This window comes from Equus przewalskii, chromosome 1, assembly GCF_037783145.1.
Source record: "Equus przewalskii isolate Varuska chromosome 1, EquPr2, whole genome shotgun sequence".
Classification (NCBI taxonomy): Eukaryota; Metazoa; Chordata; class Mammalia; order Perissodactyla; family Equidae; genus Equus; species Equus przewalskii.
The window spans coordinates 104,974,021-104,997,246 of record NC_091831.1 but is presented as its reverse complement, the minus strand read 5'-3'; the positions used below and the strand labels follow the sequence as shown (position 1 = coordinate 104,997,246).

At 37.3% G+C, this 23,226-nt stretch overlaps 1 protein-coding gene across 14 annotated transcripts in view; it reads right to left on the bottom strand.

Annotated features, from left to right (window-relative positions):
• The window catches only part of LRRC28 (leucine rich repeat containing 28), a 157,292-nt gene that overhangs the window by 49,578 nt on the left and 84,488 nt on the right, over positions 1-23,226 (bottom strand). For 12 of the 14 annotated variants that reach the window (XM_008532916.2, XM_008532918.2, XM_070619633.1 and 9 more), the window contains one exon: positions 8,769-8,975. The exons of the other annotated variants lie outside the window; for them this stretch is intronic. In XM_008532916.2, the coding sequence (XP_008531138.2) occupies positions 8,769-8,975 (207 nt within the window). The remainder of the gene's footprint in view (positions 1-8,768; positions 8,976-23,226) is intronic. 14 annotated transcript variants of the gene reach the window in all.

Genomic DNA, 23,226 nt, shown 5'->3' with positions numbered 1-23,226 from the left:
ATGTACTATATATACCTATTAAGCCCATCTGATCTAGTGTTTCATTTAAATACACTATTTCATTGTTGACTTTCTGTGTGGGATAACCTATCCAGTGAGGTAAGTGAGGTCTTGATATCCCCTACTATTATAATGTTGCTGTTAATTTCTCCCTTTAGGCCTGTTAACAGTTGCTTTACACAGTTTGGTGCTCCTGTGTGGGGTGCATATATATTCATAAGTGTTACATCCTCTTGATGCAATGTCCCTTTTATCATTATACACTGCCCCTCTTTGTCTCTCATTGTCTTTTTTATCTTGAAGTCTGCTTTGTCCAATGTAAGTATGGCAACATTTGCTTTCTTTTGCTAGCCATTTGCTTGGAGTATTGTCTTTCATCCCTTCACTCTGAGCCTATGTTTGTCTTTAAAGCTGAGATATGTTTCCTGGAAGCAGCATATTATTGGGTCTTGTTTTTCAATCCATCCAGCTACTATGTGTATTTTGATTGGAGAATTCAATCCATTTATATTCAGAGCTACTACTGATAAATGAGGGTTTAATTAATGCTGCCATTTTATCTTTTGTTTTCCAGTTGTTCTATATTTCCATTGTTCCTCCTCCCTGGTATTTCTGACTGGCATTTCAGCTTGGTGGTTTTCTGTGATGGTTTTCTCTTTGTTTATGAATTGTGGCTCTGCTCTGATTTTTTGTTTAGTAGTTACTGTGAGGCTTGTATTAAAGATCTTACAGATGAGATAGTCCATTTTCTCATAGCCTCTTATCTCCATTAGCGTAAGCAGATTCCATCCCTATCCTCTTCCCTTTCTGAATTATTGTTGTCACAAATCATTCTGTTTTGTTGTGAGTTTGTTACTAAATTGATGTGTTAAGTTATTTCTAATGTTTTCCTTCCTTTTATTATTTGTTATAATTAAGTGTTTGCTAACCTGTTCTGATAAAGAGTTGCAGTTTTCTGATTTTGCCTGTCTTTTTATCTCCTTGCTCAAAGCTTTCTAAACCTTTGCCTTTTCATTTCAGGTATGACGGTTTCCTTATCATTTCTTGTAAAGGGGGGGTCTAGTGGTGATGAACTTCCTCAGCTTCTGTTTATCTGGGGAAGCTTTTAGTTCTCCATCGTACTTGAAGGAAATTTCACTGGATAGAGTATTCTTGGCTGAAAGCTTTTGTCTTTCAGTATTTTGAATATATCATTCCACTCTCTCCCAGCCTGTAAGGTTTTCGCTGAGACATTTGCAGGAAGCCTGATAGGAGTACCTTTATTGATTATTTTCTGCCTTGCTGTCCTTAATATTTTTTGTCATTGACTTTTGCCAGTTTTACTATTGTATGCATTGGAGAAAGTCTTTTTGCATTGATGTAATTAGAAGTTCTATTGACTTCATGTACTTGTAAGTCCAGTCCCTTCCCCAGGTTTGGGAAGTTCTCAGCAATTATTTCTTTGAACAAGCTCTCTGCTCCTTTCTGCCTCTCTTCTCTTATGTTGCTTTTCCTAATTGTGTCAGATATTCCTCAAAGAATTCCTTCATTTTAAAAAAATCTTAGTTCTCTCTCCTCCTCCACCTGAAAGCATTTCCATTTCTATCCTCTAAATCACTAATTCTGTCCTCCATAATGTCAACTCTATTTTTTAAGGACCCTACATTAGTTTTTCTCTCGTTAATTATTTGTTATATCCAGAATTTCAGTTTGGGGTTTTTTTTTTTAATAGCATCAATCTCTTTCATGAAGCATTTCTTCTGCTCATTAATTTTATTCCTGAGTTCACTGAACTGTCATTCTGAGTTTTCTTGTAACTTGTTGAGTTTCTTTATGACAAGTATTTAATTCTCTGTTATTTATATTGTAAATTTCTGTGACCTCAGGGTTGGTTTCTGAAGACTTGCCATTTTTCCTGCTGCTCTGAAGTGTTACTGTAGTTTTTCATGTTGTTTGATGAACTGATCCTTTTCCAGTTTATTTGCGGTAGTATCAGGTCACAGATTCCACCTGCTACCCCCAGGGGAAGCAGTAGCTGTGTTTCTAATCCCACTTCGTCCTGCTGGAAGTTGTATGGGTATGTTAGGCACTCCCACAGGCCGGGAAAGTGTTTGCTGCCTCCTCTTACCATCATGCAAGGGAGTGTTCCCACTGGTGGGGCCATGGCAGCACAGTGCGTGCTCCTGTGGGTTGGGATAGCGTTTGCATGCATGGATATGGCTGCCACTACCTTCTCTTATAGTTGTGCTGGGGTACGTTCTCAGTGGTGGGGCCACCACAGCACAGTGGGCTCTCCTGCAGGCCAGGATAGTGTTTAGATGTGTGCACAGGGCTGCCACCACCGCCTCTTACAGTTGTGCTGGGGCGCTTTCCCCCTGGTGTGGGTGCTGCAGCTGGGAGGGCACCCCTGTAGGCTGGGATAGCATTTGTGCACAAGCTGGGCTGTCCCTGCCTCCTCTTAAGAGTAGCGCTGGTCACTGTGTGAGGACCTGCAACTTGGCTTGCTGTTGCCAGGGAGGGTAAGAGGGCGCTCACCTATATCAACTGTTTTCCAGGGATTCAGTCCCTTCACCTTCAGATGTATAGCTGCAGGGGTCTCTCAGGAGTCCTGTTGTGCTGTGTGGGCATCTTCCACTGGTCAATGAATATCCATTTAGTTGTAATTCAGAGGGGGAGAGACAAAGGGAACAGCTCACTCTACCACATTGCTGACATTTTTGTTTTGCAAATTTGTTTTCTTAAACTACAGAAATTAATAACATTGAGTTTAGCTGATACAGCACTTTCTAGAGGCTACCTAAAGAATGATTTTTTTAATTTGTTTTTTATTGAGGTAACATTGGCTTATAATGTTATATAGATTTCAAGTGTACATCACCATGTTTTGATTTCTCTGTAGAGTACATCACCGTCACCACCCAAAGATGAGTAACCATCCATTATCATACATATGTGCCCTGTCACCTCTTTTGCCTTCCTCCATCCTCCCTTGCCTGCTGGTAACCACAAATCTAATCTCTGTATCTATGCATTTGTTTGTTATTGTTGTTGTTGTTTTAATCTTCTACTTATAAGTGAGATCATACAATTTTTGACTTTCTCCATCTGACTTAATTTCACTTGGCATTATATACCCTCAAGGTCCATCCATGTTGTCACAAATGGCAAAATTTCATCTTTTTTTTTTTTTATAGCTGAGTAGTATTACATTGTGTATATATACCACATCTTCTTTATTCATTCATTCCTTGATGGGCACTTAGGCTGTTTCCAAGTCTTGCCTATTGTGAATAATCCTTCAATGAACATAGGGGTGCATATATCTTTTCACATTTGTGTTTTTGGGTTCTTTGGATAAATACCCAGCAGTGGAATAGCTGGATCATATGGTAGTTCTATTATTAACTTTTTGAAGAATCTCCACACTGTTTTCCATAGTGGCTGCACCAGTTTGCATTCCCACCAGCAGTGTATGAGGGTTCCCTTTTCTCCATATCCTCTCCAACACTTGTTACTTGTCTCATTAATTATAGCAATTCTGACGGGTGTGAGGTAATATCTCACTGTAGTTTTGATTTGCATTTCCTTAATAATTAGTGATGTTGAACATCTTTTCATGTGCCTGTGGGCCATCTATATATCTTTTTTGGAAAAATGTCTGTTGAGATCCTCTGCCTATCTTTTAATTGGTTTGTTTGTTTCTCTGTTGTTGACATGTAAGAGTTCCTTATATATTTTGTACATTAGCCCCTTATCAGATATATGGTTTGGAAATATCTTCTCCCAGTTTTTAGGTTGCCTTTTCCTTTTGTTGATGGTTTCCTTTGCTGTGCAGAAGCTTTTTAGTTTGATATAGTCCCATTTGCTTATTTTCAAAGCGTGCTTTTTTATAGCCAATTTGTGCACGGGCAACTTTATAGTACTTATATCTATTATTCAACATTAAAGAAGTTGTAAACATTACTGAATAATCAGGCTTATTAATTAATTAAAGAACACCTGGTAAACAAGCCTTGGAGGAAAAAACCCTTTTCTTTGTATTTTCCAACACTTTCAGAAGCCCAGAGGCGAGTCACAACTCTATGAGCTATTCAGTGTACAGAGCTATACTGAATTGAGAACAAACATCCACATTTCAAGGCCTCTATTAAATCTCATAATGCCAGGCGTAAGTGATTAATTTCCCCCTCCTTCTCACTGATAGTCTCCACTGTGAATAAAGCTTCTGTTTGTAGACTAATCTGTCACTCAGTTGTCATGGTATAGTTATAATGGGAACATCCTTCTTTCTTTATGCATCTTTTCATCCTTAAAAGAACATATTCAAAGAGCATTAATGGTTTAGATAGTATTACAAGTGATTTAAGTCATTTTTACATATAGCTTCTGTAGTTGTTTTCTGAAGAGGCTGTATTCTGACATTCCTTTAAGAAGCCCTATAAAAAAATTGCTTTTCTCTTAAGTCAAACTTCTTTGGCAAGAAACTGAATTCATTAAGTAGCTCCCCAAAATAAGATTCCTACCTCCATTCACAGGCAGAGACATTATAGAACCCATTTCATAAACTTTCAAATTCCTATATTACGCTCATAGAATCATGGTTAAACACAGGAACTTTCTATTTGAAAATTTTAGTTGTGTGTGTATGTGTACACACAGTATCTCCTAAGTACTGCACAGAGGCAGCCCTGTTTGCTAAGGTCCCAAGTACAGTTCAGTTCTCTGAGGAAAGGCAGTGCCAGCAGCCACATGCTTCATTTGACTCTGTCCCAGATAGTTCTTGACATGTAAACGGCTTTTGTTTATCAGCAAGGATTTCAAGGAAAGGTCTCAAGGGCACAAACTCTATGGAGGGACAGCTATGGACTTAATGAATTTCTTTCTAAAGACTTAAACTGAATTCCCTCCAAATCCACCTTCATAGTGTTAAAAAAAAAAAATCCAACAAACACCAAAACCCAAAAATGAGACTGAGAAGATTGTTGCTATTTCTATCAGCTTTAATTTCATCATCTTCACAGACTATCCTGCCTCCAGTCTCCTGAAGCCTTCTTTGGGCAACCTCATACTGCGACTCTCTGGCTGTCTGATCCATTCTTTAGAAAGAATCATCCAATATAACAATGCAGAAAGGCCACTAGTGCTCTATTTGCTTCCTGACCCTTTACTCCTACTGTTCTCAAGGAATTCAGTCTGAGACCAGGGCAGAACATTGCTTCAGGTGGCCTGTTTCTTTCTCACTAGACAATTTTCATTATCATCTTCTTGCTTGTATGTTTTTCTACAGTAAAATAAAACATGTCCACAGGCTTGTGTCCTGCTAGAGCTGTGAGCCTTGTGAGCTGGGATGGCACCCAGGAGAGTGTGGAAGTTGCTTCCATCTCCTGGGCTGTCCCATGACCCCAAGCTTAAGAGTTGTGGTTACCTTGTCTGTCATGAGGGACCCTCCTCAGAGCCCATCGCAGACTCTCTTACCTCTCATGCTCTTTGGTACCATATTAACAACTTCACAAAGGAAAATCTCTCCTAACACAGTGGCAAGGCTTCAAGAGTGAGAAGAAACCTAGAGGTAGAAACTATCTGTAAGGCTCTACTCACCACTGAACACTAAGTGCTGAAGGAGAGATGACCACTTCCTTAGACACACCAGCATTTAGCAAAGTGCATACAGAAGATGCCCCAGGAAATAAACAACTGAGGTGTCAAAGCCGAAAAGCAGCCAGGCAATGCGCAATGGACTCTACCACCCAACACCCATTTCTATCACCTTGCACTAGCCACTGCCACTGAGGTCATCTACTGCTGTAAGCATTCAGCCTGATCCACAATGTCACTCCTTGGCATCCTAAACATTAACAGTGGTCAGGTTCCTACTGGAATGGCTTCCCTTATCTCCCAGTACCACTGCCACTATAGCACATGCTTGGCTGTGTCACTGCTGCAACAACAGGTAGGAATGAGTGGCACATGACTAGGGGAATAAGAAGCCACAGCTGGAGGAGCTACAGTGAGGTAGAGGGAAGAGGCAAGATGAAGGGCATGGAAACTGGCTGGACTTGAGACGGGGCCCATAGGCTAAAGACTAGTAATCAAGATTCATTCAGTTCTAGGCAGAACTCAGGGTCAAAAACTAGATGGCATTCTGACAAGAGTATCTTGTCTTGTATCAGACATGAGAACAGGGGTGTGGATCAGAGTCTTGAGCAGGATGGAGCCAGTCATTGTATGAATGGTTTAGACTAGAGACAAAGTGTATGTGATGGAAGAACCAAGAAGAGAAGAAGGCAAAGGAAAATAAGTTGTTAGCAGCACAACTTCAAAATTAAGGAATCAGGAGCTCTGCTGAGGTTGAAGGGGCCAGGCAAAGCAAGAAGAGTGGCAAGCACCAAGAAAGACCTAGATAACAGGTCTCTGGCCTAACCTTTGGTAAGATTTCTGTTGCTGGAGGATCTGCTGATTCTAGAAAGCGTAGAAACAAGTAATTGGGAGCACCTGGTTGATGTTCAGAGCGTAGGTGAGAGAAAGCTACAGCAGACCCTGTTCAGCTAATAGAGCGAGACGCATGGGGCCAAACAGTGTGTCCATAGGGGTATTTGAGCCCAAATATGACACTGGAGATGGCCACTCGACAACTACAAAGATGCTCAGCATGCTTCAGCCCTGTTCTCAAATGAAGTCCCCTTGCAGAGGGATCACACTTGGAATATGGAGATAGCATGTCAAGGTGGAAAGAATGTGGACTTTAGGATCAGATGGAGTCTGAAATTCAATTCTGTCTCTCACTAGCTGTGATTCGGGGCAGGTTACTTAACTTCTCTGAACCTCAATTTCCTCATCTGTAAAATCAGATTGTCAGCAGGTTTTCTACTAATAGGTTTTGTCATGAGGTTTTCTAATAATTAAATTAGAGGCCATCTGTACTGCACTTAACAGAATACTTGGTTCAATAAGTGATAGCTATTATTCTTACAAATAGCTGTAGTAGTAGTATGCATGGAAACATTCCTTATATAGATGGTCAATAATAATAATAATAATACCACTACTATGAATAATAGTATAAGCAGCCTCAGACTTAACAAGCTAATCTGTTTCTGGTAACACTCGAAAGTCAAACCACGCTAAATTAAGGGTTGTTTAGAATGGAATTTTCAGATTTACCCTGAACTCTGTCACATCAGTAAGTTGGGTTCTACACCACACAAATCAAACCATCACATCTTTTCCCTCCCTCCCTCCCTCTCTCCTTTCCTCCACTCACTTATTATCAGCATTGACTGCACCATTCTAGCAATCACTTGGTAGCGAGTCAGCATTGGTAGAGGTCGCAGTTCTTAGGAAGTGGTAAACACAAGTTATGGTGGTTACCATGGAGGGTGGTGAACACGAGGAGGGTAAAACTTTTTAAAAAGCAGGACATGGTAATCCACAGTTGCATATTCTCACAGTTGAGAGTCACGTGCATTTGTTTAGTGATTTATAATTCTTATATATAAGCTATCTTATTCGACTTCAAAATAACTCTAAAGTAAACAAGACAAACGTTGTAATCTCTGGCTTATGGATAAGGAATATGAAGCTCAGAGAGGTTTTGATCATCTACTCCAGGTCATGCACTTGAAATGGAAGAACCAGGCTAGAACCTGGACCTTTGGATTTGTAACTCGGTGCTTGTCCACTATAACTGTTCTATAACCTGTGGTTTATGCAATAGATGCATTTATTTTTTAAAAATCTATTTATAGTTGATATTTTTCTCACTTGATAGAAAGCTCTGATTTCTTAGAAACGTAGCTTGCTTCTGAAATGGTTTTATTTTGTTAATTTATAAGTATAGAATTAAATTATATTTATAGAAAAGTAATCTAAAAATGGATATTTACTATTACTCAAATTGATTTTCATGTCTCCTATTTACTTTTAATTGAAAATAATATGTGTACTCTATTACGGTGGAAAATATTTCCTTTCAAGGACTACTAAATTATTCAGTTTATTGCCCTCAGAGATAAATTATTCATTATAAAAAATGTTTTGATGAGTAAAATCATATGATGCTTATTGTGACAGTTTGGGGTTCTGTGGAGCTCCATATTTTAATTTTCTTTTTAAATGGCACTTTTTTTCTCACGTCAACAAAATAATTCAATTCTCAGTGAAAATAAATGTATTTTATTAAAAGCTTATGTTCTTTAACATATATTATATTAAAATGGGCCAGCTACAGAAATCTACTGTGGATAATATGTTGTTCATCAGCCAAGGTGACAATTCTAGCTCAGCAGGCAGTTCACCCAATTTTAAAGTCTTTAAAAGTTTGTAGTCTGGATTTCCAGCAATACTAGTCATTAGGACACACCATACAAATTTTTCTACATACAAGTCAACATCTAAGCAGATATATTTGTACCAGCAGCTACCCTTTCATACTGCTTCATACCCCCTGTAAATTTTACAGTTTTATATACACACTATATATGCATATAAATTTATATATATATGCATGTATATTTTAATTCCTTTCTCAGAGTAAATCATCTTATACGTTTTGTTCCCAAAACAAATTTTTAGTACAGATTTCTTTTTTAAAATATGAAATCCTTAAGTGAAATAAACTTTATTTGTTAACTGGGAATGATGCTTTGTTCACCGAAAAAATGGATTTAGAGAGGCAATCTTCAAGATAAACGAAATGAAAGAAACTGACTAATCCTTCCTAGTCAAGGAAACAAAGGCTTTCCATCTTATTCTTTGGCTTTTCGTTTTATCATATAAACACGATCACTTACCAAGTGGCAAAAATGCAAGACGGTTTCCAGCCATGGAGAGCTCATTGAGGCTGGGCAGCTGGCAGAGATGGCGCGGCACACACCATAGACGATTTCGGTCCACAGTGAGGTACTGCAGAGAAAGGCACAGGTGAAGCCTCTCGGGTAAAGTTAGCAAACGATTGGTAGAAATGTCTAGTGTCTGCAGCTCCTTCAAATCGCCAACCTCTACAACCAAAATCAAAATTAAGATAAATTGCATCCTGATTAAATTAATTATATTAATTAAGTAAAATAAATCAATACTGCAAAAGTTCAACCAAATAAAATCAGTAGCTGAAGTTATTTCCATGGACGGGAATGCTGAAGCACAGGATTTAGGTCTAGTGTGCAAATCCAATCTAGGTAGCTGTCTTTAAATTAGCCTGCCAGAATTTTTTTAAACAGAGGAAAGCGCTGGCATGGAGAAAGGAGAGACACAAAGTGGCAAATCTGAGCCAGCAGTCTGTTCCTACGGCTTCTGCTTTTGATGAATCAAAAGTTGTTGCTAGGGTGAGAAAAAGAACAATTACAGTCACTTAAAAGGTACCTGGTTTTTACTACTTTTGTGATTTTACCTTCTATTAAGTAGATAGCAGAAAAAAAGAACAATTACAGTCACTTAAAAGGTACCTGGTTTTTACTACTTTTGTGATTTTTACCTTCTATTAAGTAGATAGCAGGAGACTTAAAAATATGTTAACAGTATCCCAGTAAGTGCACCTTGTTCATAGGAACTAAACAGAAAATTTCTGGACTAAGAATCAGGATGTCTTTGGAAATTTTCACCATGGTAAAGAATATAACAACAAAACGGAATTAATGGTAGGTAACATTTTTCGAAATTGTCCGGCCATGGAGTTCACTTTTTTAAAAAACCACTCTAGGGGCCAGTCTGGTGGCGTAGTGGTTGGGTTTATGCGCTCTGCTTTGACGGCCCGAGGTTCGCAGGTTCAGATGCCAGGCGCAGACCTAGCACGGCTCGTCAAGCCACGCTGTGGCAGCATCCCAAAACAAAGTAAAGGAAGACTGGCACAGATGTTAGCTCAGGGCCAATCTGCCTCACACACACAAACCGCCCCCCCCTCAAAACCAAACAAACAAAAACCCCACTCTAAGTGTACATACGCTATGAAGATTTACTTTAATTCCATCCAAATAAAATCCTTCCATTTACTCCAATATTCCTTCATTATTGACGTCTATAGTTGTAATCTGTTCCATGGTGAGCACAATTACGCCCTTGTCATACACCAAATCACCCAGTCTGAGGTTGGGAAGTTCTTTACAAGGTACCTCATCCTCCCCAGGGAAAGTCACCATGAAGTATCTGTGAGCGGAGGAAGTTCTGCTAAGCAATCTCTCGGGGAGGGACATTTACTCTGTCCCAGGACACTACATTCCACTCCAGGCTCCACAGGAAGCACCACGCAGGACTAGACTAGTTCTACATCATGCAACTTCCAAGCTGAAGACCACTGTGAAGCCGTCCTCTCTCCTTCCTAATCCTGACCCTGTTCCACCAGCCATTCCTCTCAGGTCAAGGTTTCCCATGCTCCCGCCACTGGACTGCAGCCCTCTGGGCACATTCTAGTTTGTTCAGGGCTTGGATTAGTATTGGCAATATCTTCTCTATTAGACAGAAAATCTTCGGCCCTCTTGGATGTCCAATTACACAGATTAGTTTTTCATATTGCTACAGACCAGGGGTTGGCAACTATGGCTCACAAGCAAAATCTGGCCCATGGCCCATTTTTGTACTGCCTGCAAGCTGAGACTGGTTTTTACATTTTTAAAAGGTGGTAAAAAACAACAACAAAACCAAAAATAATATGTTACAGAGACCATGTGTGGCCTGCAAAGCCTAAAAATATTTACTATCTTGCTATTTATGGAAAAAGTTTCCCAGTCTTTGTTAGAGACTGTAAACAGGGGCATTTTTAATAAATATTTTTTTAATAAAAGTAATCCAAGAGCAAAATGCATGCATTTCTAGTTATTTTTATAGTATTACAAGGGGTTTATGCTAGGAAGTTCACACTTTACTGCCCAATTTCCCCAATACTGAACAACTATGTACTTGAAGATAGGTAGGATTCAGTGAACAGTCTGAATCTTACTGGGAGTTTTATCTATCTAAACCCAAGTGATGCACATGGGAGTTATTTTCACTCTTGGTTCCGTTAGCACAGTATTTCATCTACGTAAGTCTCTCTGCCTATCTATTTCACAAACAAAAAAATTGCTTCTCAAATTTGGAGTGTGTAGGGGTGAGGAAGTTGAGGAAAGAATCATCATGTTTTGGAATTTAATAAAAAGAAACAAGAAACCTTTCTGACCTCACTTTATAAAGTGATTATAGGAGTGAAATGGGACGACAGAAGTGCAGCCAATCAGTTACACACCACGGGGCCAGGTGTTGAGAGAAGAATGAGACATGGTCTCTGCCACTGAGAATCACAATACATACAAACAGACAATGTGATAGGAGCTCAGAGAAAGAAGAGTTAGATGAGGGGTTGGAAAAGCTTTTGCAAAATTTATTGAAGGAGACTCAAACTTGACTAGGTCAAAAGGAAAATGGATACAAGGTTCCTAACGGGATGGGTGTGGGAGCGAAAACTTCAGGGAATGCATGAAAGTGAAAAAATAAATACAGCATGCACGATGGTCTATTTACACCAATGGCAGAAGAGTCGAAAATAAGTTCAACAGAGAGGGCTTGGTGGAGACACGGATGAGAATAAACACAGGGTAAAGAAGCCTGGACTTACTGTAGTGAGAACATGACATCTCCTGAATATTCTTGGAGGATGAAAGGACTCTTTTACAAAGGTTAGAATGGTAAATATGCAGAAAGCAATGAAATGAAAAGAGCGTGTAGGCTGAGACAAAAAAATACACATTTGACTAGAACAGAGGGACTGTGATAGAATTTAAAGGTAAATACCAGAGATACTTCAAGAAAAGCATCAGGTATGCTTGACCGGAAATGGAAAATAGTGAAAGAGGAAAAAGCCAAAGATAAAGTTTCTAGACTATTACACTCTAAGTATGGTGATGCCAATGCTAAAAACTTAATTTTTCTGTAGGAAAAAAATTAAAATTATAACAACACTTCTGAATTGCAGTATCTATAAACCACTTATTTAAAGAAATTTGAAAAATCCATCAAAAGTCAATGGGGGCAAGCAAAATAAATTACTTTCATCATTATTTCAAAAATAATTAAAAGTGTAAGAGTGTCTTGACATGGCTGCAAAAATTCCTGAGACCTGCAATTGCCCACCATTTTAATTCAGCATTGCCTTATTGTACTGTGAAATGGGGGAATAATTATGTAATTATGATTGTAATATTTCCCTAATTTGATAATTTACTTTCTGGAAAGGTAACAGATCAATATTTACACTTTGCTTTGTCAGATATACTTATATCTCAGATATTAAAATTAATAACACTTTTGACAAAGAAAGGGATATGTAAACTGTCAGTATCAAAGGTCAAAGGACTAAGGAATGGGAAGGGGAAAGAAGCTGACATTTCTTACTTCCAATATGTGATGAATAAAAGACATTTCATTAAATCTGAAACAGGCAGAACTGCATATATTAAATGAACAAATGTAACAAAAAAACATTATTTTTAGTAGCTTAATATACACACCTTTCATTTGTTAGAAGAAACTTGAGCTAATTATCATTCCAATTAAAATACTGAGTTGAATACTATCTATAATATGGTTGGAAAATTAATGATTTTGTCATACTATGAAAGTATTTGGGAAAGAGAGAAATAAAATTAAATAGCTTCTCAGGTGGATTCAATTAAACATAATTTTCATGACCATTTTATAACAGGCCACAATTCTAAGATTTTATATGGCATCTTTATTTCAACAGTCAGTTAAAAGATATACTTGCTGATAAGCTCAGGCAATGGAAAGTACATTTTTAGAAAGCAATAGAGTCAAACAAAATTTATCTAAGGTTCTAACTTAAATGCAAGAAACAGGAAATAAACCCGGGGTAGCAACGCATCAGGCAGGAATAAAGAAACAGAGTTCAAAGTGTGGGCTCAAGTTAAAACTGGGAAGCTATCAGCCAAACATAAATCTAGAAAATTTGGTCAAGTCTGAAACTTGCACTGAAGCCAAGACAACAGGATGCTCTTAAATAATTCTGCTCCTCTTCCTTCACCCTGAAGATCCAAGTTTCCTGCTTATATCATTTCTGTCAGCCTGAAAACTTCTGGCATTTCTTTTAGAGCAGGTATGCTGGCAACAAATTCTTTTAGTTTTCTATTATCTGGGAACGTCTGTATCATTGTAATTCCTGAAGATTACTTTCATTAGACAAAGAATTCTGGATTGGCCATTCTTTTCTTTTAGTCCTTTACAGATGCTGTCCCACCATCCTTCCATGGGTCCAAGGAAAAGTCCACAATTATTTGAATCATTGTTTCTTTAGGTGCCTTCAAGATTTGTTCTTTATCTTTAGTCATTAGCAGAATGATTATGATGTTATCTGTAATGGCTTTCTTTGAATTTATCCTATTTGGGGTCTGCTGAGCTTTTTAAATCTGTAAATTTATGTCTTTCAGAAAATTTTCTAAGTTTTAGCCATTATGTCTTCAAAATTAAGAGTTGTTATATCCAAGTAAAGAGAATGGACTATTACTTTTCTACTTTTAATGTCTTTAAGATATGCATAACTGCTGAAAGCAAAAATCATAGCATTATCTGATATGGTTCTTAATACATAAAGATGTACTACTTATGATACGTATAACACAAAGGTCAGTGGGGGAAAGTAAAAATAGTTTCAAACTAGATTTTGAAAAACGTATAGTGTAACTTGTAAAGCAATAACTAAAAATAAACACCAAAAAAAAGGGATAAACCCAGAAAGCCAATAAATGAATTAAAATAGAATACAAAAGTATATTTAAATAATTCCAAAACAAACAGGAAAGAGGGAACAAAGAAATAAAACTAGATGTTACAAACAGGAAACTAATAATAAAATGGTAGGTCTAAATCTAATGAGATCAATAATAACATTAAAAGTGAATAACCTGAGAATACCAATTAAAAGAAAGAGATTACTAGATTCAATTTAAAAACAAGACCTTGGTATATACTATCTAAAAGGAATGCACTTTAAATATAAACACATAAATAGATTAAATACAAAATGAAAACATATGCCATGCAAACGATGACCAAAAATAAAGCCAAAACTTCCAGTACGACAGAGTGAGAAGGATGCCAAACCCCCTGCCCAAATAGCAGCTATAAAATTACACAAAGGCCAGCCTCATGTCCAAGTGGTTAAGTTTGCATGCTCTGCTTCGGCAGCTCAGGGTTTCGCTAGGTTGGATCCTGGGCGCAGACATGGCACCACTCATCAGGCCATCCTGAGGCAGTGTCCCACATAGCACAACCAGAGGGACCTACAACTAGAATATACAACTATACACTGGGGAGCTTTGGGGAGAAGAAAAAGAAAAAGGAAAAAAAGAAGAAGACTGGCAATAGATGTTAGCTCAGGTGCCAATCTTTAAAAAAAAAAATTACACCAAATTATCAAAAACAACCTTTTCAGCACTGTGGAAATTGACCAAAGGTTTTCAACAAATGGAGGAGCACTTATTCATGAAAAACTACTGTACTTCAGATAAGAAGAGCAGAAATCTGTGGCATGTTTGCTTGGAGCAGCTCCCATCCTCCCACCCAGCTTATTTAGTACAACAGTTTCAATATGGCAGGGCAGGCTGCAAACAGCCAGCAGCTTCACTGCTGGAAGGGGCTGACTTGAGTTGGAACAAAAGATGAAAAATCCACACCCAGCAGTGTCATCAGTAACAAACAGCAATCTTGGTCATAAGCGAACGTGGGAGGCCAATGATTTTATGAGACTGAAGGGTGTTCCAGGTAGGGGCAGAAAATGGAAGGGGCAGATAAGTCAGAAATTTGACAAGGAGGGATAGAATATGAAATAGTTAGAAAGACATTTGACAGACTCTCCACATATCCCAGAGAGACAGGAGGTGGTAAGAAAGCACAGGGAAGACCAGAGAGGGCTCAAGCTACTTACACAACCCAGGTTCACAGAGAGCTTGTATGAAAGCACAGAGGAGAAAAGAGAGGGCCCAACACAAAATAATAGCCAGGGAAAAGCTGGAAACTGCTGAAATGTTAAAAGTGTTTCGGGCTCCACACATAGATCCAATGCAAGAGGATAGAAACTTTACTAGCTTAGGGTATTCACCCACTAAGCTATGCAGACACAGAACAAATCCTAAAAAGCTAGGCTTAGAAATTAAAACAAAAATAAGAGAAAGAGAGGAAAAAACCAGAGACATCAATTGGCACGCAATGTGGGGAAATGGATTTCTTATTTTTAGTCCAGGTAAATTACTAAAAAAATAAATAAATAGCAATAGCAACAATCCTCAGGTAGACAAAAACCAATCAGAACCCAGAGTTGCAACAACATATTTCTAATGTCCAGTTTTTTAAAAAATTAAAAGACATGCAATAAAACAGGAAAGTGTAATCCATACTCAGGAAAAAGTGAGTACATAGAAACTGATTCTAAGCGGACTCAGATGTTGGATTTAGCAGATGGCTTCAAAGCAGCTATAATAAATATGTTGAAAGAACTAAAAGAACAAGTTTAAAGAATCAGAGGGAAGTATGATGACAATGACTCAAAAAATAGAAAACATTCCCAATATAGAGAAATAAGAGAACAGAAATTCTGGAGTTGAAGGGTACAACTTTTGAAAAGAAAAATTCCCTGGAGAGGATCAACAGCAGATCTGAATAGGAAGACAAGAAATCAGTGATAATAATAAAAATTATCCAAATAGAAAACCAGCAAAGACTGAAGAAAAGTGAACAGAATCTCAGAGATCTGTGGGGCAAAATCATTGCACAAACAAAAAGAGAAGGAGAAGAAACGAAAAGAAAAAATATTTGAAAAAATATTAGCTATAAAATTAAATTCCAAATTTGAATGAAAATATTACTCTAAAGATTCAAGAAGCTCAAGAAATACCAAGTAGGATAAACACAAAGAGAGGGACACTTATACACATCATAATCAAACTGCAAAAGCATAGAAAAATCTTAAAAGCAGCAAGAGAAAAATGACTTTTCAAAAAAACCCCAAAATACCAAAAAAAAAAAAAAGGCCTGATTTCTCATCATAAACAAAGGAAGGCAGAAGGCAGTAGAAGGACATATTCAAAATGCTAAAAAGGAAAAGTCTATTAATTAGAAATTCTATATCCAGCAACACTATCCTCCTAAAACAAAAGCAAAGTAAACAAAGACTGAGGGAAATCATTGCTACGAGACCTGCATCATAAGAAATTCTAAAGGAGACTTCTGGCTAAAAAGAAATGAGACCAGATGGCAACTCAAGTCCAGGGAAAGGAATAAAGAGCACCAGAAATGGTAAATACATGAGTAAATACAAAAGATCCTATAAATTTATCATTTTCCCTTTTCTTCACTTCTTTAAAAGATACAAGATGATTTAACCAATAAATATAAAACTGTATTATTCAGGTCATAACATAGATTCAATTAATATATATGACGATAATAGCACAAAGGAGAGGAGAAGATATGGAGCAATATTGGAAGTAAAGTTTCTAAAATTTACCAGAATTCTTAGTATTAATCTGAAATAAATGGCAATAAGTGAAAGGCTTATCATAATTCCCTAAAACACTAAGAAGATAACTAAAAACATATAGCTAAAAAAGCTGACAGAGGAGTTGAAATCATGCACTAAAAATGTTTATTTGTAAGGCCATAAAACAAGGCTTTGTTCTGATTTCTTGTGTAGTGGTTACCATGAGGTTGGTATAAAAGATCTTGCAGATGAGAGAGTCCATTTTCTGAGAGTCTCTTACCTCCATTAGCCTAAGCAGGTCCCAATCCTTTCCTCTTCCTCACCTAAGTTACTGCCGTCACAAACTATTCTGTTATGTTCTGCAAGTTTGTGATTAAAATGAAGTGTTTACAGTTATTTTTGATGCTTCCTTTCCCTTTATCTTTAATGTTATAATTGTTTGCCAACCTGTTCTGACAGAGAGCTGTAATTTTCAATAGATTTTGTCTATTTACCTCCTTGCTCAAGGCCTTGCGAATCTTTTCCTTTTTGTTTCAGGTATGAGGGTATTCTTGATAATTTCTTGTGTGGGGGGGGTTTTGTGGTGATGAACTCCCTCAGCTTTTGTTTATCTGGGAAAACTGTCATTTCTCCATCACATTTGAAGCATAATTTCGCTGGATAGAGTATTCTTGGCTGAAAGTCTTGGTCTTTTAGTATTTTGAATATATCCTTCTACTCTCTCCTAGCCTGTAATACTTCTGCTGAGAAGTCCACTGAAGATTATTCCTTTGTAGATTATTCTCTTCTCCTTTTTACCCTTAATATTTTTTCTTTGTCGTCGACCTTCGCCAGTTTTACTAATGTATGCCTTGGAGAAGGTCTTTTTGCATTAGTTCTATTGGCTCCATTTACTCGTAATTCTAGTTCTTGCCCTAAGTTTGGGAAGTTCTCAGTTATTACTTCTTTGAACAAGCTCTCTGTTCCTTTCTCCTTCTCTTCTCCCTCTGGAATACCTAGAATCCTTATGTTCCTTTTCCTAATTGAGCTGGATATTTCTTGGAGAATTTCTCCATTTTTTTTAAAGTCTTAGTTCTCTCTCCTCCACCTGAAGCATTTCTATAGTTCTGTCCTCTAAATTACTAATTCTGTCCTCCAAAGGTCAGCTGTTCTTTTAAGGTTTCTACATAGATTTTTATCTCATTCATTGTGTTCTTCATCTCCAGCATTTCTGTTTGGGTCTTTTTAGAGTTTCAATCTCTTTGGTGAAGTATTCCTTTGGCTCATTAATTTTATTCCTGAGTCTACTGAATTGTCTTTCTGAGTTTTCTTGTAACTCGTTGAGTTTCTTTATGATAATTGTTTTGAATTCTCTGTCATTTAGATTGTAAATTTCTGTGACTTCAAGATTGGTTTCTGGAGACTTGTCATCTTCCTTCTGATCTGGAGCATTACTGTATTTCTTCATGGTGTTTGATGAAGTGGACCTTTGCCAGTGCATAGTGGTAGTATCTTATCACAGATTCCACCTGCCGCCACAGAAGTAGGGGGTGGGAGTGGGCAGAAGCTGTGATTTCTGAACCCATTGCAGTCGCTGGAAGTTGTGCTGACAGGGCTCGTCTGCATCTGCCCACTGACCACCGATGCCTGGCAGTTCACACATGCAGGCGCAGGCACTCTGGTGTGGATCTGCTGCCCTGGCTGACTGGCCGAGCTGGTGTGCCAGGCAGGAAAGGAGGGGAGGGGCACTTTTTTTGCACGTGTGAGCTCTCTCTGCACTCACAGGTGGCCTGCATGGGCTGCTGGGCTTGGTGGGGGCATCCACCCAATGGCTGAGTCACCTCAGTGTGGAGTGTTCCTGTGGGCTGGGACACAACTGTGAAAGTGACAGTGTTTGTGTGAGACCTGTCTGTTCCCCCGCCTCCTCTTAGAGTTGTGCACTGGCTGCTGTGCATAGACCCGTGACCCAGATTGCTGCCACTAGAGAGGTGGAGGAGATCCACTCACTTCCTTCTAGTGCTTCCCAGGGATCCAGTACCCCCACCATTAGACATATGACTGCATGGATCCCTCAGTCAGTCCTATTGTGTTGTGTGGGTATCCTCTGTTGGTTAATGAATGTTCTTTTGGTTGTATCTTAGCAGGGAGAGACTAAGGGAACAGCTCACTCCGCCATGATGCTGACGTCCAAAACAAGTCTTAATAAATTTAAGACCAGTTCTTTGGAAAGGTAAACAAAATTGACAAACCTTTAGTTAGGCTCACCAAGAAAAAAAAAGAAGTCTCAAATAAATAAAATCATTAATGAAAGAGACATTACAACTAATAGAACAAAAATACAAAGGATAATAATAGACTACCATGAACAATAATATGCCAACAAATTTGACTACTGGATGAAATGGATAAATTCCTAGGAACATACAGCCTACCAAGGCTGAATTATGAAGAAAGAGAAAATCTGAACAGACCAACTACTAGTAAGGAGATTGAATTAGTAATCAAAAACCTCCCAATAAGCCAAGACCAGGACCAGATAGCTTCGCTAGTAAATTCTACCAAACATTCAAAGAAGAATTAATACCAACCCTTCTCAAACTCTTGCAAAAAACAGAAGAGGAGGGGACATTTCTAAACTTATTTTACAAGGCCAGCAGTACCCTGATAGCAAAATCAGACAATAAAAGAAAATTACAGGCCAATATCCTTGATAAACATAGACACAAAAATCCTCAACAAAATATTAGCAAACTGAATTCAACAATACATTAAAAGGATCATGCACCATGATAAAGTGGGATTTATTGCACAGATTCAAGGATGTTCAAAATTCACAAATCAATGTGATATATCACATTAACGAAATAAAGGATAAAAATCATATGATCATCTCATAGACACAGAAAAAGCATCTGACAGAATTCAACATGCATTTATGAGAAAAGTGAGGTATAGAGGGGATATATCACAACATAATAAAGGCCATATACAACAAGCCCACAGTTAACACCATACTCAACAGTGAAAAGCTAAGATCAAGAACAAGACAAGAATGCCTACTCTTGCCACGTTTATTCAACATAGTATTGGAAGTCCAAGCCAAAGCAATTAGGCAAGAAAAAGAAATATCAGGCATCCAAATTGGAAAAGAAGAAGAAAAACTATCACTATCTGCAGATGACATAATATTATATACGGAAAACCATAAAGACTCCACCAAAAACCTGTTAAAATAATAAAGGAATTTGGTGAAGTTGCAGGATACAAAATCCTGTTGTGTTTTTATACACTAATAACAAACTAACAGAAAGAGAAATTTAAAAAACAATCTCATTTACAATTGTTATCAAAAAGAAGTTAATATCCAGAAGTAAACTTAACCAAGGAGGTAAAAAGACTTGTACACTGAAAACTATAAGACATTAATGAAAGAAAGTGAAGAAGACACAGATAAATGGAGAGATATTCATAGATTAGAAGAATTAATATTGTTAAAATGCCCATGCTACCTAAAGCAATCTATAGATTCAATGCAATTCCCAATAAAATTCCAATTAAATTTTTTACAGAAATAGAATAAATAATCCTAAAATTTGTATGGAACCACAAAAGACCCTGAACAGCCAAAGCAATCTTGAGGAAAAAAATAAAGCTAGAGGAATCACATTCCCTGATTTCAAACTATATTACAAAGCTATAGTAATCAAAAAGTACAGTATTGGCATAAAAACAGACACATGGGGGGCTGGCCCCGTGGCCAAGTGGTTGGGTTTGCGCGCTCTGCTGCAGGTGGCCCAGTGTTTCATTGGTTAGGGTCCTGGGCGCGGACATGGCGCTGCTCATCAGGCCACGCTGGGGCAGTGTCCCACATGCTGTAACTGGAGGGACCCACAATGAAGAATATACGGCTATGTCCTGGGGGGCTTTGGGGAGAAAAAGGAAAAAAATAAAATCTTAAAAAAAAAAAAAAAAACAGACACATACGTCAATGGAACAGAACAGAGTCCAGAAATAAAACCATATATATACGTGCAATTAATTTATGACAAAGGAGCCAAGAATATACAAGGAGGAAAGCACACTTTATTCAATAAACGGTGCTGGGAAAACTGGACAGTCACATGCAAAAGAATGAAACTGGACCTCTATCTTACATTGTACACAAAAATTAACTCAAAATAGATTAAAGACTTAAATGTAAGACCCGAAGCCATAAAAACTCGTAGAAGAAAACAGAGGCAATAAGCTCCTTGACATTGGTGATGATTTTTTGAATCTGACACCAAAAGCAAAGGCAACAAAAGCAGAAATAAACAAGTGGGACGACATCAAACTAAAAAGCTTCTGTACAACAAAGAAAACCATCAACAAAATGAAAAGGCAACCCACTGCATTGGAGAAAATATTTGCAAATCATATATCTAATAAGGGGTTAATGTCCAAAATAAAGAACTCAAACAACTTAACAGTATAAACCCCAAAAAGTCTGATTAAAAAATGGGCAGGTCTAAAAAGACTTTTTTCCAAAGAAGACATACAGATGCCCAACAGGTGCATAAAAAGATGCTCAACATCACTAATCATCAGAGAAATGCAAATCAAAATCACAATGAGAAATCACCTCACACCTGTCAGAACGGCTATTATCAAAAAGACAAGAAATAAAAAGTCTTGGTGAGGATATAGAGAAAAGGGAACCCTTGTGCACTCTTGGTGGGAACGTAAACTGTTACAGCCACTATGGAAAACAGCATGGTGGTTCCTCAAAAAATTAAACATAGACTACCATACGATCCAATGATTTCACTTCTGGGTATTTATCTGAAGAAAATAAAAACACTAACTTGAAAAGATACGTGCACTTCCATGTTCATTGCAGCATTATTTATAATAGCCAAGAAATGGAAACAACCTAAATGTCTACTGATGAATGAAAGGATAAAGAAAATGTGGTATATATGTATATACACAATGCAATATTATTCAGCCATAAAATAAGAATGCAATCTTGCCATTTGTGACAACATGAATGGATCTTGAATGCATTATGCTAAGTGAAATAAGTCAGACAGAGAGACAAATACCATATGACCCAACTTTTATGCGGAATCTGAAAAGAAAACAAAATAAAACAAGCTCATAGATACAGACAAGAGATTAGTAGGTGCCAGAGGTGTGTGTGGAGGGCAGGTAAAATGAGTGAAGTGGGTCTAAATGTCAGACTTGCAGTTATAAAATAAGCCATGGGAATGCAATGCATAGCATGGTGACTGTAGCGTATATGCGAAAGTTGCTGAGAGCAAATTTTAAGTTCTCATTACAAGAAAAGAAAATTTTCTAACTACTTTTGGTGATGAAGGTTAAGTAGACTTATTGTGGTGATCATTTTGCACTATATACAAATATCAAATCATTATGCTGTACGTCTGAAACTAATATAATGTTATATGTCAATCACACCTCAGTTAAACAACAACAAAAAATATTTGTTAACACAAAAGAAGGCAATCTTAAAGAAGTACAGAGGAACGAAAAAGATACAGGTAATGTAGAACACACATGGCAAAATGGCTGATATAAATACAACCAGATCAACAATCACATTAAATGCCAGCAGACAAAACAACCCAATCTAATGGGAAAAGATGTCAGAATGCATAAAGAACAATATGCTCTCTGTAAGAAACACACTTTATATTCAAGTGTCAAATAGGCTGAAGGTAAAAGGATGGAAAAAATATATACCATAGAAAAAATAACCAGAAGAGAGACAGAATGGCTGTATTCTTATCAGAAAAAAATAGACATTAACACAAGAAATATTACAAGAGACAAACAGAATCATTTCATGCCAGTAAAATGATCAATTCTTCAGGAAGAAATAACACTTATAACTATAAACACACCTAAAAACAGAGCCCAAAATTACATAAAGCAAAAACTGACAGGACAGAAAGGTAAGGTAGACATTTCAACAATGATAGAGATTTTAATACATCATTCTCAATAACTGATCGAACATCTAGACAGAAAATAAGCAAAGATATAGAAGACTGTTATCAACCACACTGACCTAATTTGACATTTACAGAACATTATAGCGGAATGCACATTCTTTCCAAGTGCACATGGTACACTCTACAGTACAGACCATATGCTAGATCAGAAAACAAGTCTCACATTTAAAGGGATTAAAATCATACCAAGTATGTTCTCTCAACAAAATGGAATTAGATTAGAAATCAACAACAGAAAGAAATTGGGGAAATTCCCATTATTTGGAAATTAAACAAAACACTTCTAAATAACCCAAGAGTAAAAAAATCACAAGGAAAATTAGAAAATGTTTTTGACCAAACTAAAACAATACAACATATCAGAATTTATTGGCTACAGCTAAGAAAGTGTTTAGCGCAAAATTTAAAGCTTTAAATGCCTATCTTAGGAAGGAAAGTTTGATTCCTTACCTAAGCTTCCACCTAACTAAACCTAAAGTAAGCAGAAGGAGAGAAATAATACAAATTATACAGGTCCGATGAGGTGGATGAAGGCTGGGGTACACAGGGAAGAAGGGAATCTTGGGGGCTGTTGGAACTCTTCCATATTTGATTGAGGTGGTAGTTACCCAACTCAAAAGGCTGAATTTTCCTGTAGGTTAAAATGCAAAATGAAAACAGTAATACAAAAATTATTTTCAAAAAATTCTTCCCAAAAGTTAAAAATAAAATATATATTAAAGCAAAATTTTAAAAATTCCATATACTGATTATCTGACATTAGAAATAGGTAGAATAACTATTCTTGGTATAAAT